The sequence below is a fragment of the Gymnodraco acuticeps genome, unplaced genomic scaffold, assembly GCF_902827175.1.
Source record: "Gymnodraco acuticeps unplaced genomic scaffold, fGymAcu1.1, whole genome shotgun sequence".
Taxonomy (NCBI): domain Eukaryota; kingdom Metazoa; phylum Chordata; class Actinopteri; order Perciformes; family Bathydraconidae; genus Gymnodraco; species Gymnodraco acuticeps.
Window position 1 is genome coordinate 87,342 of NW_022990903.1, and position 18,593 is coordinate 105,934.

The 18,593-nt window shown below is 41.2% G+C and overlaps 1 protein-coding gene across 1 annotated transcript; it reads right to left on the bottom strand.

Moving 5' to 3' along the window:
* Positions 1-826: 826 nt before the first annotated feature.
* Positions 827-17,027, bottom strand: si:dkey-87k14.1 (leucine-rich repeat transmembrane protein FLRT2). Its single transcript, XM_034233735.1, has 2 exons — positions 16,614-17,027; positions 827-4,357 (listed from the first exon to the last, which is right to left on the bottom strand). Exon 2 carries the CDS (start codon positions 3,929-3,931, stop codon positions 1,937-1,939), a length of 1,995 nt encoding a protein of 664 aa, XP_034089626.1. The 5' UTR covers positions 3,932-4,357; positions 16,614-17,027; the 3' UTR covers positions 827-1,936.
* Positions 17,028-18,593: the final 1,566 nt, after the last annotated feature.

An 18,593-nucleotide genomic window follows, 5' to 3' on the forward strand; every position in this document is an offset into this window, starting at 1 on the left:
ATAATTGTACTAAACTTCCGCTACAGCAGCAACTAAAATACAATCTGATGACAGGCCAATGCCCAAACTGGAGCTGTGTACAGCGAGGAAAAAAGGAGCGAATCGGACGTAAGACGTTAAAGGTCTCCTGATTTAGTTTGTGAATGAATGCTTATTAGAGTTTCGGCTGGAGAGTGCGTGCGGACCTCTCGGTTAGATAACAGGTGTGTGTAAGTCCTGCATCTGTATGATACAAATGTGTGTAAAATGATACCGGGTGCTGTAATCACTCATCTGGTTACGTTATTACATTGACCACCACACCCCCGACCCAAAAGAAAGGACGTATTATTGGCTTTCCCTAATTTTTTCCCCACGACACGCTACTGGTTGTGTGCACCCCTGGATATAAACATAACCTAATATGGTGATTCCTCCATGGATAAGGGCTTGTTGAAACACTATTGAGACAAACTGCTTGTCCTGCAGAAACAGAGATATCTAAGTGATTCATCTAACACACACAGCTGACGCCTCAGATGAGCCTGAGTTCAACTTTCGGATGCATTTTTGCACAAACAAGGATTGTAGATGTTGCAAATATTTATTCACTTTTTTCCTTTTTCTAATTTAGAATAATAGTATTTTTTGCAAAAGAAAAAAACTATAAATATGTATTATTAACATGTATCATTCTGTAAACCTCCCCATGGTGGCAATGAGCCTTAATAGGCCATTCAATATTCCTTTAATTCCTCAACCAGGTACACACATGCTACAGTTTTACTGCTTTGGTAAGTGCAGATGCTTCATGGTCTCAGCTCCACAGTTGATAGGTGATGCTGTTTTAAGGATTTTGTAAAGTATACTTTAAGTGCAGTCTCTGTGACTTCTCAGCTTGCAACAGCCATTCTCAAAGGACCCCCCTCCAAACATACCTCTGCTACCATCACTGAGCTCCCCCACATGAGTGTGCTTTTAACAGTGTGAGTCGGCGATGATTCTCGGACAGATCATGAGGGATCAGTTGACTTTTGGAGATATGTTTTTCATTTAAATGTTTATGGAGGTGAATAAATAATGTCGAACAAGAGGTTTCCTCAACAACAATTCAACTGAATGTACAGTACACCTTTTGTGCAAAAACATGGATCCAAAAGACATTGTAAGCTGAAAACTTCAAGGCACATATATATATATACTGTTTACCATGACATTGTTTCTGCTGAACAAAAGGAAAGTTCTTAATCGGTTACATTTATGGAGGATGTGCTTTTTTGCAGCTCACTCTGTGACACCCACTATCAAACACAGCTAGCATTAATAACATGACCCCATAACTGTGATAATGAATAATCTTGAAAAGCAGTGTGGCCTGCAACTTCATGTGAATGTTTAATGAATGTGACCTTTACATTTTGTAGCAGAGAAACATCCCATTTGCATACAAATAATTCCTCTTCCTGGAGCAGAAATTAAGTAATATGCATCTCTATTGATTGTAGAGGCAATTAGAAAAATGTGCCTGGTTCTGTGATGACGAATGATTAAAAACAGTCAAAGAAAAAGTGTGGTGGACTGTAAGGTTTCCAACAAACAACACCCTCTAGTGGTAATAAGCGTGGCTGATTTGTTCTCCTTCTCTCAGAACTCTAGCGGTACTGAAATTATGTACTGTGGCTACACTGTGTATTATGTATCTGGTGTGGTTACAGTATACAATGACTTGATGAAACCCAGCCTTAATTCTTATAAATAATACAGAAACATGATCGTAGAACTCAAACAGCACAACCCTAGAAACCAATAGCTTATAAATCCAATGTTCTATACAAATCTCCCAGGTAGTTGTATAAATTACATTTCTTGAAGTTTCTCGGGTTCCAAATAATATTAACACTGGACAGTTTCCAGTAAAGTGTGAGTAGTTTTCAGTAAAAATGTTCTCCAAAAACCATCATGTGCCACAAAAGTCTGCATCCTGTACATTATTCCTGCAGTCAAATGTGCTGTTGTTCTCCAGGGGGGAGTCTCTGAAGCCGAGGCCCCCATTAGGGGTGTAAATAGGCTGAATGCAGAAGTCTCCCTTGAGGAGCTGTTCATTGTTAAGTGAGACTATCTGAAAGCTGGTCTCAGTCATTTCCAGGATGGAGTTGTCTTTCTTGGTGCCTGTCTCGCAGTAGTCGTCTTTTCTGCGACCCTTGTTGTATTTCCAGTTGGTGGAGGACTTGGAGCGGCTCTTCTTGTGCATTTGCCAGCAGAAGATGCCGAGCAGCGCCACCAGCACCACGATCACAGCCCCGCCAATCAGCCCAGCCAGCAGGAAAGGTGAGCTTGGTTCCTGCTGCGTGGTCTGCTCGGGCCCAGACGCTCTTTTGTTGTTGTCCGGGCTGAAAGAGGCCGCCGTGGTCATGGCCTCTGTGCACACTGTGTCATCTTTGGGCCGGTAATTATTGAATGCATCCAGGGGAATGACACATATCCGATAGGTGGACTTTGCATCGAGATTTGATAGTCTGATCCCTCTGTGATCCCCACCAACTATCCGCTCCTTGACGGTGTCCCCTGTCAGACTAGGGCCCATCCTGGCCCAGGTCACCTTGTAGGTAGTGACTGGAAAAGCAGCCACCCAGGTGACATGGAGAGCCGAACCATTCAGTATGGCAAAAGTGACCTGCAAAGTCTCCCTCCTGGAGTCCAGAGGTTGCTTAGTCCTCAACCCCCCAGCTCTGGTCGGGTAGACAGGGAAGAGCGTGGGGAATGTGGGCAAGGAAGAGGAAACAAACTGGGTGACCAGTGGGGAGGAAGAGGACAGTGATGGGATGAGAGCAGCAGGGGAAGTGGACAGAGGTACTTTCACCGTGCTTTGTGGGCACTGGACCAACTCGGCACTCAGCTCCCTGATCACCATGCCCCGGAACTTTTCAGGTTTATGGCACATGAAGCCGCGCACATTGAGTGAGGCCGGAAGAGATTTCAGCCATGACACCACCCATTTCATGCAGCAGTCGCACAGCCAAAGGTTGTTCCGAACAGTGAGCTGCCTGAGACTGACAAGGTCATCAAACACCCCCTCTGTCAGGGACTGCAGCTGGTTGTTAGAGATATCTAGCCTCTCCAGCTTGTGCAACCCTGCGAACGCCCTCACAGGGATCCTGTTTATCTGGTTCTCCTGAAAGTTTAATTTGACAAGCACCTCCCCTGGGAGGAACGGGGGAGGGTATGTGAGTGAGTTCCGGGCCAGGGACAGCTCCTTGAGGGTCACCAGTTTCTGAAAGGTCCCCGGTGCTATCCCTTCATCTGTCAGCAGGTTCCCCTCCAACAGGAGGCGTTGCAGGCGGGTGACATTCCTAAATGCTTCCTCTGCGATAATCGCGATCCGGTTTTCGTCCAGACGCAACTCTTTCAGGTCATCTGGAAGACCAAAAGGAACACTGCTCAGGTGGTTTTTGGTGAGGAAGAGCATCTTCAGACTTATGGCCTCACTGAAGGCCCCTTTCTCCACCCCTATAGTAGAAATTGAGTTATCATCCAAATGCAACTCCTCCAGCCAAAGCAGCTGAGCCAGAGCCGCTCTGGAGATGGTCTGAATGTTGTTCTCCTGCAGATGGAGAACCCTAACGTTTTTGGGCAGGTTGATGGGGAACTCATCCAGCTGGTTTCCATAGAGATACACAGTTTCCACAGAAGCCACGTGATGGAGCTCCAAGGGAAAACCAGCGTTATTGATTTGGTTGTTGTGAAGGTAAAGGGTCTTATAACCCTCACCAATTCCCAGAGGCACTGAGGTCAGGCTTCGCTCGTTGCAGTAAACAAATGTCCGATCACAGCGGCACTCCTCGGGACAGTTGGAGGCCCGGGAGAACTGGAGGTGAAGACCTAACAGTATAGGTATCCACGGCCTTAAAAAGGAGCCCCAGTCCTTATTCCACAAACGCCACTGTATCTCCATTTCATCAGAAAAGAACAGACACAAATCAGAGAAAAACGTTTAAGAAATTACGATTTGAAATATCCAATAGAACAGTCATTTGAATTTTGCTCTTGGCTTAATAACACCACCATGTCCAGCCCGATGCTGTGAGTAATCCCATCTTAATTCGTTGTCCTAAGCTTCCCAACACAAGAGCGACGCTCTCACTTAGCAATATGATTCCTTCACCAGCTACTGTCCATAATTCAGCTTGGAAACATTAATGAAGTCACATTTTCCCTCTCTTCTCCTTTACCCGGGGAACAGCTCTCTTCATGGCACTCGATGCCTGTTCATCCCACCGGAGGATTATCTTCGGGCATCCTCCTCCACGCTCCTGCTTTCACGTCTCACCCGGGTAATTCCACAGCGATAAAGCTTCTCTGTGACTTTGGATCCAGAAACCTGTTGCAAAGAAAATAAGGGATTCAGTTGTTTTTCACCTCAAAATGAATGCAGAGCACTAAAGACCAAAAGGATTTATTTTCGGCATAGTAAGTTAAGCATAGTAAAGCGTACCAAATAAGCATAGTAAATAAAGAGAGCGGAGCGTTGTGCATACAAATGACCAGCAGATTCTTAACATATTCCTCAGACACACAGCTCAAGGAAAAAATGAAAAGTGCAGAGTATAACATGAGCCCCCCCCCGCGTTTATTATCAAAACATTATTTACTGTCTCCAGCAAAATTGGAGTGAGGGGTTTACATGTTTTAATTAGCTGAAAACTTTTATTTTAATAAAAAAAAAACGTAATTAATAACACATTTAACTAAAAACATTTAATAATGCTTACATTTTACCAAAAAAATAATCGTGTTTTACAACAGTCCCCATGTTTTTGGTCAGTCCTGTCACGCTTCATAAAATACTCCATATACAATAGTGCAATACACCTTTAAGAACATGATTCTGAAGGAGTTACATAATCTGACTGAGGAGGATCTGACAATAAGTGGGCAAATTCTGTCCTTGAATTTTAAGGTTTTAATGTGCACCTTTTTAATTTTTACGCGGACAATAGGGATGTAACGATATACGTATTCATACCGAGAATATTCGGTATGGGCCCTTCGGTTCGGTACACGTCGTGTGTACCGAAGTGTACCGAACGAATATAACGTTAAACGTAAAAAATGTAAAAGGTGAACAACTTTTTGGAAGTAATCTCAGGTGCTGCGATGCAGCATTCAGAGTAATTTGCTCACATTTGGTTCAATGTGTCATAGAGCGAGCAAGTCATTTCATTGGATGAGAGGCATACTATGAGAGCTGGTCACAGGGATGCGTTCACATTTAGTCAGTAATTTGAGGAACTATCGAAATGACGAACGCAGATAAAGTTGAGCTCGAAAATCCTCCAGCATCATTGAAGTCTCCGGTTTGGGAACATTTTGGTTTCACAGTTACGTACAAGGATGACGGACAAAGACAGGTGGACCGAACCAAAGCTGTTTGTCGGCATTGTTCAACTAAAATTGGTTACGCGGCTGGCAATGCATCAAACTTGCACACTCATTTGAAAAGGCATCACCCAAACGTGAATATCACCGGTACCAAAAGAAAAAAGACTGAAGTGCAAACCCAACTCCCACTAGCATTTAAGCCTCCACCACTCGAGAACAAGTTCAGACCGAGCCAAAGCTATTACAAACGCCAAATATCTTTATGTTGCCATGTTAGCAAAGCGCTACCTGGCTGTATCTGCTGCCTCTGTCCCTAGAGAGAGGGTGTTCTCCACAGCAGGAGACATTGTTAGTGCCAGCAGATCTGCCCTTTCGGCAAGCAATGTGGACAAGTTAATTTGTCTTTAAAAAAATCATGAAAATACAATGACAAGCAAGTCCTAATGTCAAGCTGGCTGCTTAGGTACTAGTACAGTACAGTTAAAATACAGATTATTTAATTTCATCGAAATGCTGCACCTTAGTGTTTATTTTATTATATTTTGTATTTATTTGAGTGAATACATTATTCACAGTTTAATAATAATTGAAAAACCCAAAAAAACATGTTATGTTTTGTGATAATCTTTTCTGCTGTACCGAAAACCAGAGATGGGGTCGTTACTAAAAAAAACTAATATATATTACTTTTTAAAAAAGTAATATATTACACTACTTCGTTACTCTCTACATAAAGTAACTCGTCCTCCAAATTCGAATTTTTGTTGCTTCGGCAGCGGCGCACTCACAACATCCTCACTCTGGGTTCGGGGGTCCTTAGCTATTAGCTTCACCTTAGCATGTGTTCTTTGCAGGTGTTTGTTGAGGTTTGACATGGTGTTTACAGCAGTGGATAACAGCTTCTGGCCTGGACACAGTTTGCACCTCACCGTCACATTCCTGTCTATTATTCGGACAAACTCAAAGTAATGGGCATACCTCCACCCCTCGAGAGTTATCGCTGACTCAGCCATGTTTATGTAGCACTGCACGTGGAGATGTGGACGCGCAAGTCGCGCAGATTACGTACATATAAACCTGCGGCGGAAACCCCTCTTGTCTGTCAGTGTGATTATGACTGATTTTAGTAAGTAACAAAGTAACGCGTGTCGGGGCAATGTTAGTAACTGTAGTGTGATTACTGAATTATAAAAGTAGCGCGTTACACTACTCCGTTACCGACAAAAGTAATATTATTACAGTAATAATAATAATATTACTTTTGTTACACCCAACTCTGCCGAAAACGTACCGAACCGTGACCGAAAAACCGAGGTACGTACATAACCGAAATGTTTGTGAACCGTTACACCCCTAGTGGACAAGCTAAAGGGCCAGGCGCTGTCACGTTCAAATATCCCAGAAAAGGATTATATTGTTTCTGTTATTAAAAAATGTAGATAAGTTCACTAAAATCCCTTGCTTGCAAGCTAACTATTTTTAAGCTAACTACAAAAGAAGAGGGACACTGTGTGACAGTGCCTGACGTGACAGGGTCAGGGCTTGAACATGTCATCCCTAAGCTCTGAATATGATATTGCTACTTAAAGGTCAGTTATTATGCAAAATCCACTTTTTCATGTCTTTTATACATAAACATGTGTGTGTCCCCTCTGTGTAAAGAGATTCTGAAAGTTTCAGGAACAAAGATTCTCTCACTTTTTGTCCTGATCCATTTCTATAAAAACCTGTCTGAAAATAAGCTGATCAGATGTTGGCCACTTTATGATGTCATAACAATGTTTTGGCTTGTGTAACCATTAGCCAATCAGCAACCAAGGTAACCCCCCCCACCTTATCACCGGAATCTCCTCCTAGAGCACCATTGTGTTCTTTTTAACCAAATATCTTTCAGAGGGGCGTGGGGAGGGGCTCCTTATTTTCATCTAAAGTAACAGACAGAGGCCGTGTCTCAATTCAGGGCTACACCCTTCGGAGGCTGCATTTGTAGACCGCATACGTCACTTCCGCCGAAAGAAGGCTGTCCCAATAAAAAAAAAAAAGACGAGACTCCTCCTAATGCGGCCCACTAATGCGGCCTACTTTTCCCCAATTTCAAGGATACATCTGATGTACACTCAGCGGCAGGGGCGGACTGGGACTACAAATCAGCCCGGGACTCTCGAACGGCCCACTACGGTACCGCCGGCCCACCGCGGTACCGCAAGTAGCTAAATACCGCTAGTAAATTGTCGGGGGGGGGTGCTAGTGACGCAGAGGTAGACATTAAGGGTAAGTCCACCGGCCCGGACTTGTATTATCACTGGCCCCACCATTGTAACCTCTGGCACGGAGCATTCATCCAAAAAGAAATCGACTAATAATGAAGAAAATGAACACATTTGTTGCAATAGTAATTTATGCACTAACTACATTACTACTTGTACTATAACATTTGAATCATCAGTTCTTCCACATTTTCCTCAATTGTTCATATTTGGTTTATTAAAATAATGATATTGTGGTCATTGTTAAAAAAATGTCTGCTATTATTATGAGTATTATTATTTGTATAATGCACTTTCTGCCTTCCTGTCATTAGGAGTTAGAAATGTAATAGATTAGATTAGAACCTTCATTATCCTAAACTGCTGGGACATTTCGCCAATACCTTTATATTGTCTACTCTTCACTTACTTGTCAGCATAGGTCGGCATTGATGTACAGAGCAGACAGAAGAACTTGTTTATATTGGCATCATATTGAGAGGTGCAGCCAGTGACGCATCCTAAAACCAGGAAGTAAGCTGCTGGTTCCCTCGACAAAAAGCAATGGGATTTCTCCACAGGGTTTTGGAAAATAGCTGGAAATAAGGTCTGTGGAAAACAAACCTGTTAATAAATGATAAATGCACGTTTTGTTCAGCCGGATAATCTCCACATGTCTACCCTACTTTTATAATTTTCTAATCATAAATCGAATCGATAGATTATAAAAGGGTTTTAGGACGCGTCACTGCAGCCAACTCCATCGATCAAGCTGGCTGAAACTTTCTCTCCCTCTTCTTCTCATGCTCCCTGTCACTCTCCTTTAACTCCTCCGGTGACTTTCTTTTATTTGAAGATTGTTTTGTGCCCGGCACTTGGCCGGTTACTGCTGTTATTAAAAACATTTTGGCGAATGGTTAGGTGGCGCGATAGTCTGTAGTGAAGGAGCGCGCTCTCGCTCACGGGAGCCTGCTCGCGCTGCGCTCCGCAGCAAACAGCTGTTTGCTTTTCACCCAGCAACTCACGGAACGCTATGTTGTAGTGTTGATAAACGAAACAATTTAACTAAATTGCTAGTCAAAATACCTATACCGCAGGACCATTTTTTTAAAGCAATATTTTTAGTGGCCCGAGCAGGCAAGTGGAAAGTAGGCTACGTTATGCTGGCCCGGGGTGTCTAAATAGTGCTTCCGGGCCAGCATGCCATTTATAATGTCGAGCCCTGGCCGGTTACCGGCCGACCCACATCGTCCGACCGGCCCATCGGGATTCGTCCCGAACGTCCCGATGGCCAGTCCGCCCCTGCTCAGCGGCCTACCATATCCCAGGGTGCAATGCGCGCAGGGAAGAGTGAGTTTTTTTCAAATGAAATGTCTTCCGGTCTCCCCAGCAGAGTGGATTTAAAAGCAGCAGCAAGCGGAGGAATCACTAATAAATGTGAGTATTGGGTTTTAACTTACTTTAAATTAACTAACATCACACATGTCAAACCCAAGGGGCATTACAACGTACATTTTCGTTAAATAATACGGATAAATATGTGACGTTAGTGATGCTAACTAGCTAGCTAGACATACTTCACTGTTGTTTACACTTATTTTTAATTCAATTCAGAAGTTTACTAAAGTCATACAGAGATCTTGGCTCTGTTATACATAAGTTATACTTTATATTACATAAATAGACCAAAGAGAAAACATTTAGACCGGTATACAGATGTAGCACCTAATTTCGGACAGTTTGAAACGCAAGGGCCGTGATTGGTACGTGATCTGCCCTCGCTCAAGGGAAAACCTCCAGCTTGACTCGAGACCGCCCCCGTGATAAATAAATGTAATTATAATGAAGCCAGCTGCAATGGATCATTGATCCACCAGGGGGTGCAGTGGGGTTCCACACTGGAGCTCATGTGAAATAAAGTCAGATACAGTACGCTGGATGTACAGCGGAACTTTGTTAAGATCCATATCTCACGGATATCATACTCTGTGCTAAATAAGAGACATGTAATCATTTACAAAACATCACCATGTTGTTATTTAACAAAATAATGTTGCTTAGTCGAAAAAAATGAACGGGAGGAAATGCAGCCCGGGGGTCCTTCTCAGGTCGATTATTTTAATTTCCTCGCTCCTCGGTCCTCGGTCTCACCGGAAGTTGATTTGTCTGCGCCATCTTGAGTACCGTCCCATGGCTCTTATTTCTGCCGGAGGACCGAGGATCGAGGAGCGATAATGGAGGAGCGATAACCGAGGAACCACCAGACCATCCTCCAATGAAATCCTCAGACACTCGCCCCGCCCCCTTACTGTGTATCGCTCACTGATTGGACGATGCAGTGCATGCACTGATCTGATGCTTCTTGACATGAGAGCAGTTTCCCAGCGGAGTGAAGAAAACACATGAACCTCACGGGAGTCACTCCTCAGTTTATACCGTGTTTTGTTTCAATTCATGTTTCATTTAGTTACAAATATGTGATATATCTGAACAACAAAGTGGTCGAAAATCATTTTATTCATTTATTGGAAACATTTTCATGATCGCTTTTTTCGTTTTACATTTTCATTTATTGTCATTTCCATTCAGTCAGTCATTAAGTGCTATTAAAATGTTAATTTGCTACATATCCACACAAACAAACAAAGTGTGCAATCCAATGAATGTTAATCTAACTGGGTTTTGATAGATAACATATCTCTTTTTCTTCTCTCAATTATTTTATTTCTATTGTGCACTTTAATCAATATTAATCAAACTATTGTTCGTTTATACATTTTAAGAATGGCGTTAATCTTTTTTGAGAATGAGTTCTTATTTTATTTGGGTCTACAACAGATGATACAAATGTTTGTGTCAGTAAATGTGTGGCGGGGGTGTTTGTGGAAATAACGGGGACAGAGCTGCTGTCAGACGATCAGCTGTGCGGCGTAATCACAAACGGACGTCGCTTCACGTGACGCTCCGGAGGAAAGGACGTCCCATTGCTCTTAAAACTCATTTCCCTGCTTCTCATGGTTTCCTTGCATCTCTCCATGCTTCCCTGGTGGGAGGGACTAGACGCAGGGAAACGACGCAAGTGAGGGAAGCAAGAATTTTATTTAACCGACCTGAGACGGGGCCCGGCTCTCGATTTGTAATCCTAATTTAATCATCATCTTCACCACTATCATTTATGTTTATGTTCGCCGAATTGACATGAAATTACTGACACATATGAATATACTGTATTCAACTTCATTAAAACGTTATTAACGTGCCTAAACTCAGTAATTCACTAAAAATATTTATATTTTAATGGAGCCTCGTCGGCAGATCATGATCCCGACGCGTAGCGGAAGGATCTTGATCAGCATGAAGGGTGTTATTTTCCCCATAAGGAACAAGTCGCTGCAAATTATCCCGCTTATTACATGGCCACATTCTCAACAAATTAACGACGTGACTCCCAATATTAATTGAAATGCTTTTATGGATTTAGAAAATGTTTTTATTGATTTAAAAAATAGTTGTATGTATTGATTTAAATTGACATGCATCCGCTAAGAAAAATTGTCCGTTGTTACAGTTTTTTAAACAGTCTGAATGAAACGGCAGCTCTCAGCTGTGTATTTACACAACTAATGGCCCATCAACCACAGCTCTCTCCCCCCCTCCCCCCTGATCTTTCTTCTCCAGCAGCTAAATTAACTGTAGGTTTAAATGCAGACTTTTGTTCCTCCATGTTTCGTTGTTATTGTTTCACTGAGCGGACCCGCACATTTTTTTCAAACGCTCTCTTTTTTGGTCCATCTGCGGCAGTAATAGGTTTTGTGCGCTGTGATGATTAGGCTGTTCCTTTAGTAATGAATATTAAATGTTGTGAGGAAATCTTTCCACCAATAATTCCAATAAGTAATCCAAAATGTATTCACTTCAGGTTTACGAAAGTAACTGTAAGAGACTTTAATATTTTATTGAAAAATAAATTACATTGCACACACACAACACACATCACACAAATTAATAATAATAATAATAATAATGCATTTCATTTTTTATTAGAGCGCTTTTACAGGTGCTCAAAGCGCTTTACAAGTACACATTACACATATTAGACATGTAAGAGTCATTACTGCGGACATTACCCACAGGAGCAAATGCGGGTAAAGTGTCTTGCCCAAGGACACAACGGCCTGACGCAGTGGTGGCCGAGACGGGATTCAAACTGGAGTTCACCAACGCCCCTTGATCTGATGACCACTGCGCCAAAACTGCCCATTGACCCGATTGGCCAAATTGACCCGATTGACGGTTCTAGTGTTAAATAAACTCACTAATTAATGAAACCAGTTCAATACGCATTATTCTTATTCTTATCATTCTTTATGAGCGCAGAAATAGTGTTAAAATCAGACCTGTTTTTTAAATGAAATCTGACGGCAGGCCGTTAGCTCTGATCACCTATGATAAATGCGCCACACCTAATCGCTGGCCATTCAGCCACAGAGCTCCCTCTATACAAATCAAACTGTAGACGGTGTGAAAGCACCTATTGTTTTAAATAATGGTCGGAATGTGACTTGTGAGCCTTCTGAATTACCGTGGGACAGCACATTCTAAACTCAAATGTTCAATCAATAAAGTAACATCTTATCTTATCTTAATAATATCTTCATATTAATAATAATAAAGACGAAATCAACACACAGCAATTCAAAGTGCTTTACAAAAAATGAAAGACATTAAGAAAATGGCATTTAAAATCAGTCATTCAAAAGAAAAGATAATAAAATAAACATTAAAAGAAAAAGTACATGGATACAAGTTACAGTGCAGTCTAAGATATGAATAGTTCAATTAAAAGCAGCGGCAAAAAGAAAAGTCTTCAGCCTGGATTTAAAAGTAGTCAGAGTTGCAGCGGACCTACAGGTTTCTGGGAGTTTGTTCCAGATATTTGGAGCATAATAACTGAACGCTGCTTCTCCATGTTTAGTTCTGACTCTGGGGACAGAAAGCTGACCAGTCCCTGAAGACCTGAGAGATCTGGATGGTTCATAATTTAGCAGGAGGTCAGAAATGTATTTTGGGCCTAAACCATTCAGTGCTTTATAAACCAGCAGCAGTATTTTGAAATCTATTCTTTGACACACAGGAAGCCAGTGTAAAGACTTCAGAACAGGAGTGATGTGATCCACTTTCTTAGTGTTAGTGAGAACTCCAGCAGCAGCGTTCTGAATCAGCTGCAGCTTCCTAATATATTTTTTAGTGAGACCTGTGAAGACACCATTGCAGTAGTCGAGTCTACTGAAGATAAAAGCTTAAAATCAGACCTGTTTTTTAAATGAAATCTGACGGCAGGCAGTTAGCTCTGATCACCTATGATAAATGCGCCACACCTAATCGCTGGCCATTCAGCCATAGAGCTCCCTCTATACAAATCAAACTGTAGACGGTGTGAAAGCACCTATTGTTTTAAATAATGGTCGGAATGTGACCTGTGAGCCTTCTGAATTACCGTGGGACAGCACATTCTAAACTAAAATGTTCAATCAATAAAGTAACATCTTATTTTATCTTATTAATATCTTCATATTAATAATAATAATAAATCATACAGTATGTGTCCGAAAGGGAGCAGGAGGAAGCAAACACAAAAATATACAAAAATATACTGCATAAAGCAAACGATTGTAAAGGTAAAAGTATGAGCATAACAAATAAAGAAGTGTAATGTAAACATTTACATTATTATTATGATTATTTAATATATAAAGACTATATATTATTGAATTACAAGATTCGATACACTTTAGTTGATCTAAAATATGTGTTCAAATGCTCTTCAAAACACAACTGAAAGTCCATGAAAGTTGTCTTTCTGTATTTGTGAATGAAGCGCCATCTCCTGGTTAAAACCTGAAATTGAAAATCTGGCAACGCCCTCTTGGAAAATAGTGGGAGGGCTTAACATTCCTCGATACTGGTCTTAGGCAGGTCGTAGGCAGGAAGCTGTAAGCTGGAGTCTGAAATGAGGTGCTACATCTGTAGCCTACAGTACGGTGGGATTTATAAAATGCTACCCTGACGTGTCGCTGCTGTTAGCTTTATTTATTTTTCTGACATCTTCCAATGTTTTACTGTTTATTCAACTTTGGGACACATTACAACCTTTGTATTCAGCTCATGCTGCTTTGAGGTAGGGCTAAAAGAAAAGCCTATTTTAAATATTTCCACCAGATTTAATCATCTTTTATTTAAGTTAAAGTGTATTTAATTTATCCTGATCCCATAATAATAAGACAATCAAAAATAGACAGCAGCCTTTAGCTTGATGTTAGTTTGTGCTGTCAAAGGGATGCAGGTGTGACTGTCATTTCATCTCTTTAGTTTTTAAAAAACCAGAACAGTACATCATTTTAAATGATCCTTTAGGGATTGTTTGTCCTAAATGCTTAGAGTTCCATTTTGCAATAATACTTTTGCAACCCTGTGTTTAATAGATTAATTCACTTTTTTATTTTTCTCTTGTTTTTCTCTGTAATTAGGACAATTCTGGAGAAATGGATCTGCTGGAGAAGGACCCCTAATCTGAAAAGTGCACAGCGGATCATCAGGACAGAGCTCCATCCACCTGGACCCCCCGAGGTGCTAGAGAAAGCAAAACGGCGATCAGGAGCATCCTCCACCCAGACCTCTGCTTACTGTCGTCCTACAGACTTGTGTCTTAGTTTCAGAGTTTAATTTTGTATGTGTCTTTTCTTTTAATAGATATCTAAGGATTATAGCTTGAGTCTGTCTGATTCCCCAAACAACTGCTTCTATATACTTGCTGCACATACAATACAAATAAACAACTCCATAAACACACTTTTGCTGATATTTGTGTTACTGCTGGTGATGTTAAAGTACATGATTGATTTCCTCTGTCTCAATGATGAAAGTTATAATAATAGAAGACATGAAGCTGCAGAGAGAGGATGGATATATTCTTACCTCTACTTTGTGAGAAGATGAAAATACAATATTACATTGTAATTGTTAAACACATTGTTTTACTGAGGTTTTAACCATTATTTACAACATGTGTACACAAGCAGTGGAATAATAGGGTATATCTAGGTCATTAAACTGTCTTCAGTTTAATTTTATTAATACAAAAAATAGGTCATAGAAAATGTTTAATTGTGTATTTCAGCAGAGCGGGGGGTCACGGTGCTGCTGGACCTGGAGGTGCTGACCTGGGGTCAGTGGGACATCATCTGGGCAGGTTTAGGGGAAGAAGGAGAATATAAACTGTTATAATCACAGCTATTAAGATTAGAACACTAATATTGTGAAGAATCAATCTACATAACAATTAAGACTTACTTTAAATATGAAATAATATGATTAAATTACATCAGCTATATATAATGTACTTGTTAACTTACTAATGTAACATTACTGGGGGCTAAAGGAACAGCTTCATCTTATTTACCTGGCCATGGTCCTCTTTAATTAATCGCCGACGGTGATCTCCAAAAAATGTAAAAGTAAAGTTTCTGGATCCTTTTCAGCTCAGTTAGCTTGTAAGCTAATTTGCTAGCAGGCCGCTGGAGCAGCGCAACCGAACAGCGCGTATCACGTGACGTAAATACGAAGCCCTCCGTAGGCTAGACCGTCTCATTTCGTAGGCCGCTCGGTCCAGCCTACCCGGTCTACGTGGGCTGGGTCCTCCGTGGACCTGGTAGGCTGCGTACTCTGAAGGGTGCACTGCACTCCCTGAATTGAGACACGGCCAGAGAATCATGCTGCAATGATCTGTTTGGTGTTTCAGCCAATCACTTCAGAGACATGTTTTGTATATATCTGAGACCTGTGATATATTGATAAAAAACAGTTTAATAGGGGACCTTTAAATACCTGCTAACATTGTAATGGAGGGTATTATCTATAATAAAAAAAAAAGTAAGCTGACAATCAATTAGTATTAGATTAAATGAATTGTTCACATCAGTCTAATATTGAATCATGATAATGGTTTAAAAAAGGAAAACTTACCAAAACAAGATTTAAGAAATATAAACATAACTTTTCTGAGTCAATTAAATCTATTAAGTCAGTCCTGTCACAAGCTGTCTACCCTGTCACGACAGGGTCAGTCCTGTCACACAGGAAATTATAATACAGGAATTTACTTTTAATTGTTTTAAGTGCAATACCTTATGCAATTGTGAGCTTGGAGGTGGGGGGTCATATCCACATCAGCTGTTTAGAAAAATAATTGGTGTAAAAGTATTTTCTTTACAACAATATGACTACCTGGCGATTATTCTTTCCTTACCGTCCACTACAGTTAATTGATAGGTTGCTAAGAATTCTTAAAAGGATTAAAAAAACATTTTCAGATACAATCAGGGACATGTGATCAATGGGGAAATGATATTTTTTTACAAAATATATAATAGGAAACCATTCTACCGTACTCACATTTGTCTGTGACAGGGCCTGACATTTTAAGGGTCAAACTCATTTAAAAATGGATGTTATTCAATAATAAAAACATGCTGAGATGGGACAATATGTGTTCCTAACAGTTTGACATGTTCTCCATATGACCTGCTTTTGAAATTGAAATAAATAAATAATTTCTACAGTATATTTAGATGTGGAAATATACGTGTATGGTAGAATGACTAATTTGACGCGTTTTTAGCCTATAAAAGAAGATCGCACTGCCCCAGTTTATAGAATAACCTGAAATGTGTGTGTGTTCCGTCTTGAGAGTAGGCTACGCAGTTGATGTCAATTTTATTGGCATGAGCCTCATCTATCTTGTTTCTGTTGGATTTTACAACCTGATAAACAAGTGAGTGATGGTATCAATTAAAGATAATATCTGATAAACGTATTACAACGAATCCAAAATGTTTCAGGTAGTCCGTTTATTTCTGGCTCTAGATGTCCGGAGTAAAAGTACAAATACAATTCTAGGTTGATTAAATATATAGTATCAGTCAATGCTGCATTTATTATTCTAAATCTTACCTCCAGTAAGGCAGAAAGTGTTCCCGCTGCACACCCAGCCCTCAGCTCGTCTGCCCGCACACTCCCGCTCTCACACCGGGCACACAGTTCGCATTATCCCCAGTGCTCCTCTCCCAGCTCCCGCCTCGTCTGCGGACTGCTGGTTCTTGGTTTTCTTGTGTTGAACAACTGGAGCATTTTGCTGAATAGGCAATATCCTGACCCCGGCAGCCAGGAAGGAAGGAAGTTCATGTCACCAGCGGTGTGTTCTTCATCTCCCCCCGCCTCCATCAAACACTATCCGCTGGCCGCGCTGCTCCGGAGCTGCCGCTGAAGTTCCTCCGCTGTCCTCAGAGGAGCTCCAGAGGACATAAAGCCAAGAGCAGAGCAAATACCCGGCTGACCCCCGCCGCTTCGCCGAGAGCACCCCTCAGTATGAAGTCCATGTCTGGGTAAAGTGTTCAAGAGACTGACTGCTCCTGCTGGAGCCCCAACACACACACACACACACACACACACACACACACACACACACACACACACACACACACACACACACACACACACACACACACACACACACACACACACACACACACACACACACACCACACACACACACACACACACACACACACACACACACACACACACACACACACACACAGTGCCGTCCCTGGCGAACTTGGGGCCCCAAGCGACATTGTGAGATGAGCCCCCCCGACAGGAGTGAACATTATTTTGGGGGAAACAAAGTACTTTGCAAATATAATTCCTGTTTATTATTATTATCAACACAGTTACTTTTTTATACAGTGAGGTAAATGGTAAATGTGCATGTATGTCGTTCAGTATGCGTTTACAGGTGAATACATCTGCATTTCCTGCCAAATACTAGCCTCTAAAAAAATGTAATATAATTAATGCAAATTAACTACTTCTACTACTAATAATAACAATAATCATCATAATCAATCAATAATGTAATTACTATATTATTTTATTATAATATAGTTGTAATATAGTCAAGACAGAACATGCTTATTCAGTGTTTGAAATGGGGGGGAACCAGGGGGAGCTTGGCTCCCCTAAAGAGGGGGGGGGGGGGCTCCCCTGAAGGCCGACTTTGAGATAAATAGGGGGAGCCCAAAAAAATTGTCCATATTTACACACAGATTAGAAATGTTGAGTTTCTGTAAATAAAAGTTCTTGAAATAAATAATAGTGATTGTTCATTACAGTTTATGAATATTTGTTTTATATTTGTGACTATTTCTGGGTGTTGCCATCTGGAGGTGGCGGCGCTGCATTCTTTACGCTACTTACATTGCTATGGTTACGGTGGCGATGCCGGCGCGGTATTCAAAATTATATTGACATTTTTGTAACTTTGTAATACAAAATATGGCGAAACGAAAACAGCCAAGCCTCGCAGCTTTTGGATTCACAAGCAAAGAAGCGAAGGAGTCTAAAAATGACAACGTGAACGGAACAACTTTTAGTCGGCCGGCTGTAAGCGGCATTAGGGTCGAGTTTGACAGCTCCACACCGAGGGATGGGGAGTCTGAAGAGGCTTCAACAATGAAAATGGAATGAAAGGTAGCCTATCCATGGCTTTTCATAAATAAAATTAAAATGTGGATGTGAGATTTGCAAAGAGGCAACAAGTATATTGATCTCCCTGCCGCTCGCAGAAAAATCCACCGCCAGTCAACAGAGCGTGCGTGTGACATATTTAGTAACAGGATGTGCACTGAAAAATAGGGCTCCCACGAAAGCAAATGGGTAATTCACTGTGCTTATTACATGCTCAAAAACTGATATTTCTTAAATCTGTATTCAAATGTAGTTCCCTCTGTCAGCAATGTATCAACAACTACACACACATTTCTCTCAGTATTTCTCTGTGTTGCGGTTGACATGATGATGACTGTTAGGAGTTAAGGGGAGAGGCTGAGCATCACCATGAAATGTGCAAATTGACATAAAAATGAATAAAAG